This window comes from Galeopterus variegatus, unplaced genomic scaffold (assembly GCF_000696425.1).
Source record: "Galeopterus variegatus unplaced genomic scaffold, G_variegatus-3.0.2 Scaffold4884, whole genome shotgun sequence".
In the NCBI taxonomy this organism is placed as follows: Eukaryota; Metazoa; Chordata; class Mammalia; order Dermoptera; family Cynocephalidae; genus Galeopterus; species Galeopterus variegatus.
The window spans coordinates 159,605-169,520 of NW_007730995.1; the positions used below are offsets into that span (position 1 = coordinate 159,605).

A 9,916-nucleotide genomic window follows, 5' to 3' on the forward strand; every position below is an offset into this window, starting at 1 on the left:
CCTGAGACGGGCGTGAAGAGGCTCACAACTGTAGCAGATGACAGTGTGCCAGAGACTGCTCTCAGCACTGTACCAGCATGATTTAACTCAATATTCTTAACAACAACAGCCCTTTGCAGAAGAGGAAACTGAGGTGCAGAGAGCTTAAGGAACTTGACGAGGACACACAAGCGATAAATGAAGACCCAGAATTGGCAGCAAGGTGGTAAATTCATACTCTTGATTGACCTGTTTTGCAATCTCAGTAGGTCCAGACCATTTAAAAAGTCACGTGGGATTAAGGGGTGTCCATATAGGAATGTCAAAATGGCATATAGAAACCACCAGGAGCTGGTTTTCCAGTACTCAGGCCCTGGGTTATTGCCTGCTGTCACTAGTTCTCAGGGCTCAGTCTTCCCTGAGGTTCCAGCAGGCAAGAACTAGGTTTCTACCCTGTTTTCCTAGCACTTAAGAGCATCTGCTACATAGTAGGTGCTCGCTAACTAGCTGCTGAAAGAATAAACGTGGTTAGAGCTGGGCTCTGCACCTTACAAAGGATTTGGTAATATAAAGAATGGTTAATGAAAACACAAATATATGAGGGGTTGGAATAAAATGTAGTCTGATTCTTCCTTTTTTGTTTTTTAATCTGGAGAAAAGAAGGCTGGGGAAATACAGGAATGTTTGTACCTTCAGAGGTGGTTATAGTTTTGGCCCCATTTAACAAATGCTCTCCAGCACCCACCACCTGTCAGGCACCCTCTGTGCCCTAGGGGAGCAGTGGGGAGTGAGACCAAGGCTGCCCCTCGAGGAGCTGGCTCACTAGTGCCATCTCCGCCTTTGCCCACCTTGCCCTTGACACAGTGGAGGCTGTAGGGTTCAGGCTCTTCCTTGCCCTGGAAAGTAGAAGGACACACAAGCGATAAATGAAGACCCAGAATTGGCAGCAAGGTGGTAAATTCATACTCTTGATTGACCTGTTTTGCAATCTCAGTAGGTCCAGACCATTTAAAAAGTCACGTGGGATTAAGGGGTGTCCATATAGGAATGTCAAAATGGCATATAGAAACCACCAGGAGGTGGTTTTCCAATACTCAGGCCCTGGGTTATTGCTTGCTGTCACTACTTCTCAGGGCTCAGTCTTCCCTGAGGTTCCAGCAGGCAAGAACTAGGTTTCTACCCTGTTTTCCTAGCACTTAAGAGCATCTGCTACATAGTAGGTGCTCGCTAACTAGCTGCTGAAAGAATAAACGTGGTTAGAGCTGGGCTCTGCACCTTACAAAGGATTTGGTAATATAAAGAATGGTTAATGAAAACACAAATATATGAGGGGTTGGAATAAAATGTAGTCTGATTCTTCCTTTTTTGTTTTTTTAATCTGGAGAAAAGAAGGCTGGGGAAATATAGGAATGTTTGTACCTTCAGAGGTGGTTATAGTTTTGGCCCCATTTAACAAATGCTCTCCAGCACCCACCACCTGTCAGGCACCCTCTGTGCCCTAGGGGAGCAGTGGGGAGTGAGACCAAGGCTGCCCCTCGAGGAGCTGGCTCACTAGTGCCATCTCCGCCTTTGCCCACCTTACCCTTGACACAGTGGAGGCTGTAGGGTTCAGGCCTTTCCTTGCCCTGGAAAGTAGAGAACAGTGGGAGGTGACACCAGGACCAGGTGTACAGCTCCTTAAGGTCCTTGAAACCAGGAGACTCAGAGAGGAGAGAAACAGCTCGTGTCTGCATCAGAGGAAAACAGCTCATGTTCTGTGGGCTGCTTTTAGGGCTGCTGGAGCCTGGGGGAAGGGAGGGGTGCGGGAAGGGGAGGCTCCGTGAGAGGTTTAAGATTCTTCCTGCACTTGCACTAGAACAGCTCTGCGTTGTTCTGTGTATTGGGTCCACAGATGATTTATCTTGTTCAAAAAAAAAAAAAAAAAAAACGAAGAAGAAAATAATGACCCTACTCCATCAAACGGACAGGCAACACAAATGGTTCGAAAAGTACTGGTTTAGGGTTTTGCCTGTGTCGTCCTTCCCTCATGAATCTGTCGGGAATAGAGAGGCCAGGAAATGCCCTCCTCCAGGGACCCGCAGGGAGGCTCCATGTGAAGTCTCCTGCTGTGTGGCTTTCCAGAAAGAAAACATTGGCTGACGCAAGTGTGCCTGCATCAGCCTCTCTCTCTCTGGGTTACAGGGAAGGTACCGCGTTTGTCTGGTGAGCACTAGGACCCCAGGAGGCCTGGGCTTCCAGAAGGAGGAGAGTCAGTGTATTCATGAAGACAGTGGATCTAGAATAAGGGCAAGTGTGTCCCAAAGGCGCTACCTGCACGAGACGGCTGCTGAGGTGTGGGAGAGGAGGCCAGCCGATGGGACTTCTCTTGGTCCCTTCAAGCTGCTCTGATGAAATGCCATAAGCTGGGTGGCTAATAAACAGAAGTTTGCAGTCGTCCCCTCTTGTCCTCGGGGGCTACATTCCAAGACCCTCAGTGGATGCCTGAAACCGTAATAGTGCCGAGACCTATATAAACTGTTCTTTCCTACATGTACATACCTATGATAAAGTTTAATTCATACATTAAATTAAATCTTAGTTATAAATTAAATTTACAAATTAGGCACACAGTAAGTGATAACAAAAACTAATAATAAAATAGAACAATTCTAACAATATACTGTGATACAAATTGTATGAATGCGGTCTCTCTGTCTCTCTCAAAATATCTTACTTTTTGAAATACCCTCATACAGCATGGATATGCTGGGAAAGGGACAATTCATGTCCCAGGCGGGACAGACTGGGACAGAGGGAGATTCCATCACACTACACAGAACAGTGTGCTCTTTAAAACTTATGGGTTGTTTATTTCCAGAATTTTTCATTTAACATTTTTGGACTGTGGCTGACCTTGGCTAACTGAAAGCACAGACATGGGGCAATTACCATATTTCTCACAATTCTGGAGGCTGGTAGTCCAAGATCAAGGCACTGGAAAATTTGGTGTGTGCTGAGGGCCTGCTTCCTTGTGCACAGATGCTGTGTTGTCACATGGTGGAAGGGACAAGGGACTCCCCTCCAGCCTCTTTTCTGCGGGTACTAATGCCATTCATGAGGGGTCCACTCTCATGACTTTTTTCACCTCACAGAAGCTCCACCTTTAAATAAGCACCTTGAGGGTTAGAATTTCAATATATGAATTTTGGAGAGACACAACATTCTGACCATTACAGGGTCAGTATTTAGGCTCTGCATTTCTAGGCTGATAAAGAGACAGAGAAATGTGGTGGAAAGTAATAGGCTCAGAGGCAGAAAAGTTTGAGTTCAAATCCTCATTTCATTATGTAATAGCCAAGAGGATGCTGACATTTGAAAACTTTTTTGTAGGCACTTTCCCCCTGTCTGAATTGGGAATGTCACATGGTATTAGCTGAATGTACAAGTAGAAGCATCTTGCACAGGCTCAGAACATTTTAGTTGAAATTATTTTATTCTCACAATTCCGGAGGCTGGTAGTCCAAGATCAAGGCACTGGAAAATTTGGTGTCTGCTGAGGGCCTGCTTCCTTGTACACAGACGCTGTGTTGTCACATGGTGGAAGGGACCAGGGACTCCCCTCCAGCCTCTTTTCTGTGGGCACTAATGCCATTCATGAGGGGTCCACTCTCATGAGTTTTTCACCTCACAAAAGCTCCACCTTTAAATAAGCACCTTGAGGGTTAGAATTTCAATATATGAATTTTGGGGAGACACAAACATTCTGACCATTACAGGGTCTGTATTTAGGCTCTGCATTTGTAGGTTGATAAAGAGACAGAGAAATGTGGTGGAAAATAATAGGCTCAGAAGCAGAAAAGTTTGAGTTCAAATCCTCATTTCATTGTTTAATAGCCAAGAGGATGCTGACATTTGAAAACTTTTTTCTAGGCACTTTCCCCCTGTATGAATTGGGAATGTCATATGGTGTTAGCTGAACGTATAAGTAGAAGCATCTTGCACAGGCTTAGAACATTTTAGTTGAAGTTATTTTAAAAGAAGACAAACAAAGTTTTGTAAAAAAAAAAAAGTCATTCCTGGAGGGACAGACTCCTGGCTTCCAGATGGGAAGACATAAGACTGGACGTGCGAAACTGGTGTGCAGAGAGGAGCTCAATGCCAAGTGTGTTGAGGAGGGGGCAGAACACATCTGGGAAAGCTTGCCTGAATGCAGGGGGTTCTCTGAGGAGCACAGAAGGATTTATGTGGGAGTCGCTAAGCCAAGGAGGCAGACGGGAGAGGACTGAGCTCTGTTGCAGCGTAGGGCCTCAAACCAGGTGTTGCAGGAAACCTCTCTCCAGCCGCCAGCGACACCAGGCCCGCAGGAGGCTCTGCTTGGGTGAGCGATGGGCTGGGGTTCCGCAGGTTCTTCCTGAAGATGGCAGGAGAGGAGTGATTGAGGGTTCTGGGAGAGCTGCTGGTTCCAGCTAACAAGATAACGAAGTGAGGAGTGTAGTAAAGCAATGAAGGAGAGGAAGAAGGAAGCCCACGATAAATCCGCCTTTCACCTGCAGTGCAGACAGGCAAACGCTCCTTCTCAACGCTAAAGGCGATTCTCTCCCTTTCAGGTTTTCATGGTCATTGAAAGTGACACTACGTTGGCATTTTCCTTCTCACTTTGCACCCTTTACTCCTGACTTCCTGACCTTTCCTAGGGGACCTGTCCAGCTCACTTTCATGTCCATGTTCATGGGTGTGGGAGATCACGTGCAAGACCAGCTGGTGCTGGTTTCTCTCTGCAAATGCTGCAGGGAGACCCTCCCTGAGGCCAGGCTCAGCCCTTATCCCTGGTGTGCTCATTGCCACATGCCACAGTCCCTAGTCTTCCCTTCTTATTCTCTCCTTGTGCTTTTCTTCTCTTCACTTCTGCGTGCCTTCTGTAAGTACTTATAATTCAGCTTCTGCTGTAGCAATGAGTTTACATTGTTTTATTTGCCTTACATGTCACGGAGATATAAATATTCTTTATATCATACTGACAAGTTACCTAAGATTTATAGGGTTTTGTTTGGATTACAGTCAGTCTGAAAGTAACACAAAACTCCAAATAACAGCTATTATAAAAATAAGAAGAAAATTTATTTCTTTCTCATTTTTGATTGAGTTTGGAAGCAAGCAGTCCAGAGGTGGTTTCACGGCCCCCCAGACTGATAGGGATTCAGGCTGCACTATCCCTGCAGTGGCCGTCATCCACATGGGTCTATGAGGGCAGCTCGATATTGCTCCACCCTTTGCATATAAATTCCAGGCAGCAGAATGAAGAAACGGATCTAGATCATGGATGTGGGAGATCACGTGCAAGAGCAGCTGGTGCTGGTTTCTCTCTGCAAATGCTGCAGGGAGGCCCTCCCCGAGGCCAGGCTCAGCCCTTATCCCTGGTGTGCTCATTGCCACACGCCACAGTCCCTAGTCTTCCCTTCTTATTCTCTCCTTGTGCTTTTCTTCTCTTCACTTCTGCGTGCCTTCTGTAAGTACTTATAATTCAGCTTCTGCTGTAGCAATGAGTTTACATTGTTTTATTTGCCTTACATGTCACGGAGATATAAATATTCTTTATATCATACTGACAAGATACCTAAGATTTAAAGGGTTTAGTTTGGATTACAGTCAGCCTGAAAGTAACACAAAACTCCAAATAACAGCTATTATAAAAATAAGAAGAAAATTTATTTCTTTCTCATTTTTGATAGAGCTTGGAAGCAAGCAGTCCAGAGGTGGTATCACGGCCCCCCAGACTGATAGGGATTCAGGCTGCACTATCCCTGCAGTGGCCGTCATCCACATGGGTCTATGAGGGCAGCTCGATATTGCTCCACCCTTTGCATATAAATTCCAGGCAGCAGAATGAAGAAACGGATCTAGAAAGGGCAGTAGCCCACACAGCTGCCACTTTCACCTCAACAGCTGGAGTGTGCTCATATGGCCACACTCAGCTTCGAGGATGACTGGAAAATGTTTTCTTTATTCCAAGAGGTCATGTTCAAGCTAAAAACTGGTATACTATTGTTAGAAAAGAAGTGGATGACAGATATTGAGGATGCCTAGGGTCACAGACCAGAAAGGGGAAGGACTTAAACCTATGTGTTTGATTTAAGGTCCAATGTTCTGTCCAGTACATGGGGGTATCCCAAAGTGACACGGCTGGCACTAGCAGAACCCTAACTAAAAGATCAGATATGCTTTCTGCCCCGGAGGATTGTTCAATCTTTCAGAAATCTAACTATAAAATACATAATAAATGTTAAACAGTGTTTGAGCATCCAGAAATCAGAAGAAAGGAGTATTTCCACGTGGGCTGGAGCTGCTAAGGAAGTTTTCATGCATGGAAGTTTGAGGCCCACTCTGAGGACTGGCTTGTTTTGTATACAGAGAATGGTTTCTTTGAGCTTATTAAGGAGGTTTGTTTCTTATCTTGGAAGAGCAAGTGATCCTCACATGAACTGCTGCTCAACTCATGTCTGAGCTAAAAGGAAATAAAATAACAAAACAAGCCTTTCCTTCTGCACAGATATACTGAGAAAACCATTAACTGCAATGACAGTACCTATCCACAGACACCGCCTGTGGTAACGGCAGCGGCTGACATCTCACGGGCACTCGCGTGTCCTGAGCCATCTGCATGTATCAACACTTATTCTTCCACAGCCTTATGGGGCAGGACTTATGATACTTCTACTTTGCAGTCAAGGAAACTGATACGTGGAGAGATTTAGTAACCTGCCCAGATTGGGTATGTGATAAGCAAGCGCTCTGACTCCAGAATCTGCATTCTTTGCCATGAAGTTATACACATTACCCTGCAGCAGCCCTTGTCTTTGGGAGCCTGTTCCTTTAAAGCTGCAGACTAAGAGTTGTTCAAACCATAAGGGAAGTAGTTCCAGGGAGACCAGAGAGTTGTACTTATCGAGGATGAGGGTAAAGCCCAGTAGTAAGAGTTCCTTTGCTATTTGTTTGCTTTATTATGGACAGAGTTATTGTGTCCAGGCTTTTTACCTACCTCTTCTGATTCTAAAAATGAAAATGAGAAGGGTGGGGCTCAGAGATTTGGGTGAGTCTTTGGACCTTCCTTGGCCTTTGTTTCAGCATTTTGGTGTTTTCTGGAGTTTCCAGTGCAGTTCTACAAAGCTGTGCTGCACGGCTCTAATACTTAAGCCCTTCCTGATCTGCTTTCTCCCATTTGAAAATCCTGTTTTCAGAACTCTAAAACACAGAGCCATGACTAGCTCAGGACAACAGCAACAATTCCATTGTGCACCTGCATAGCTCCAGATGCTGCTCTATAGCTCTCAAATCAATCATGCTCAAGGCACCCCACTCACAGTAAAGCCTGCACTCCCACCTCCTTGAGCCACCCTGTAGGGACGGTGTATGCCCATTCAACAAGCATTTGTTAAACACCTACTATGTGCCACACATTGCATTGTGGCTGGAGACACAAAGGCAAATAAGATATAGGCCTCAGGCAGCTCAGTCAGGGTAGAGATGCTTAACATGAGGTTCATGAATGGTGTTCAGTGAATCTGTAAACACCCTAAAACGGTATGTGGTATTCTGTATATCTGCCAAGATGTTTACATTTTTCCCTAGGGACAAATTTCATATTTTTCATCAAATTCTGTAAGGCACTTTGTCATCCAGAAAAGATGAAGAATCACTGACAATGTGGTCAAGACAGGAATGTAAACAAATGATCAGAACACAGGGCCAGAAGTTCTAGGGCAGAGACATGAGTAAATAGCCATAAGAAAGCAGCGCTGGGCAAGGGATATTTTTCACCTGGGGATTGAGGTAGATCAGCGCTCCCTTAGCATTTGATGTCATCTGGGAATAAGTGAATAAGTAGGATTTTCCAGGAGGGAAGGCAAGGAGAAAAGCATTCCAGGGTGCGAATTCAGAGGCCCAGCAGATCTAAACTCTCCTGTAGTGTAGAATATATACCTGGGTTTTGATAGTGAGAAAATAGGTTGTGAAGATTTGGGCACTGAGAGTAAAGAGGGGTGCTGATTCTTGAAAATCAGTGCCTGGGATTTCTTGGCTGCCAGTGCCAGTGGTGGCCAGGCACTGGCAGAGGAGAGTCCCCAACATGCCTGTAACAATGAGCAGCAGGAACTTGACATTGGCAGACAGACCGTCTGACCCTCAGAGAAGGTCAACTTCACATTTCAGCTTCCTCTTCCTGAAAACTGAGCTTGATATTTGATAAATAAATCATGCAATCTTCCCTTCACAGGCTTGATATTTGATAAATAAATCATGCAATCTTCCCTTCACACCCTGCCCCTAATAAAAACATTCACTGTTACCACCACTTCACAACTGGCCATGGTGGGCCCCTGACAATCAATTACCCACCGGAGATGAAATTATTGTTTAATGGCTCTTGGAATGGGCTCCCACTCTGACATTCATCACAATCAATAATGCATCCGCAGGGACAAAAGAAATTACCTGCCTCCTGCTAAGTGAAAAAGTCCATTTATATGCAGCACGGCCCCTTCACGCCTCCTGCGCAGGCCACCACAGGTGAGTTTCCACGGTACAGAGCTCCTCGCTTGGGGAGGCGGTGAGTGGGCTCTTGGGTGGAAGGGAGGGCGCGTGTTGCTACCATTCCCGCTCTGCTCTTGGGCAGGTCCTGCGGGTGGGCTAGAGCTGGGTGGTGGATGAGCATGGATGGCTGATCAGATTTGAATGAGTCGGTCACACTGTCCCTTACTATGCTTTTTCACTGCACATGGCATCTCTCTGGTTTTCTCCAGAGATGGACAGAAAACAATTTCCTTAATAGATATTCTGTGGATCACTGTGTTTGGCTTCTGGTGAATCCTGGCTCTGCCACTTCCTGGCAGAATGAACTTAAGTGAATTTTTCACCTCTTAGATCTGAGTTTCCTCATCCTTAAAATGGGCGTAATAACACTGACCTTGGAGGATTGTTCTGAGAATCAAATGAAAGATCATACACAACACACGTAATAGGCATTTCCTCCCCTTCCAACCCATATTTGGGAAAATATTGTCGAAATACTGTGATTCATCCTGATGTCACTGATGGGTGAGATTAATTTAAGTAAGGAAAGGTCAAGTGAGGAATCACATATAAATTTTAAGTCCCCAAATCTTAGAAAGCTTCCATGCTATTTCAATCTTAATCAGCAAATAGCACGGAGATACCAGTTCTACCATTAGGTCAGCTCAGAGCCATTTTAACCAAACCAGAACTCAAGACAAAAGGTCTTCTCGCTTTCCATCCATCCATTCATCCACCTATCCATTTATCCATCCATCCATCTATTGACCTATTGGATTTTTATTGGCTTTTGACTACTGACCAGGTACTATGCTAGGCTCTGGGGATATACAGATAAAAATACACTGTTCTCTCTTTCTGTATTTCTCATAACTTAGAGTATCATAGAGAAAAAGAGTTCTGAGTAGACAGCTGTAGCCTGAACAGTGCAGTGAGTACAAAGTCGCCTTGGCTAGGTGTGGCAGGCTCCAGTGAGAAGGTGACATGTGACCTCACTCTATAGGAGGGACGGGAGCTTGCCAGTGCACAAGGGAAGGAGGCCTCCAGGAAGAGGGCAGTCTTACTGTTACCTGATCATGATCTCCCCAGTCAGTTTCTCACTGACCCCCCAATTCCAATATTTTGTGCCATGCTCATTTTATAGATGGGTAAACTAATCCAAGGGAAGCCAGAAATCATAGAGAGTTTGGAGATAGAGCTGCAACTGGAATTCCCTTGTCCTGATTCCCCCCTGGGTTGTTTTTTTTTTTTTTTTTCTATTTATTATTTTTCTTAGAAGTTATTTGTGAAGTAACAATTTTACTGCATAAAGTTATTTTTTCTGCTTCATTGACGTATAATTGACAAAAGATCCCACATTTACAATGATGTGTTTCTGTATTTGTCTTTCTCT

At 45.0% G+C, this 9,916-nt stretch overlaps 1 protein-coding gene across 1 annotated transcript in view; it reads left to right on the forward strand.

Annotated features, from left to right (window-relative positions):
* The window catches only part of LOC103603951, a 25,453-nt gene extending 19,511 nt beyond the window's left edge, over nt 1-5,942 (forward strand). The window contains exons 5-6 of the mRNA XM_008588532.1: nt 2,161-2,310; nt 5,688-5,942. Coding sequence (XP_008586754.1) covers nt 2,161-2,310; nt 5,688-5,942 — 405 coding nt within the window. The remainder of the gene's footprint in view (nt 1-2,160; nt 2,311-5,687) is intronic.
* Nucleotides 5,943-9,916: the final 3,974 nt, after the last annotated feature.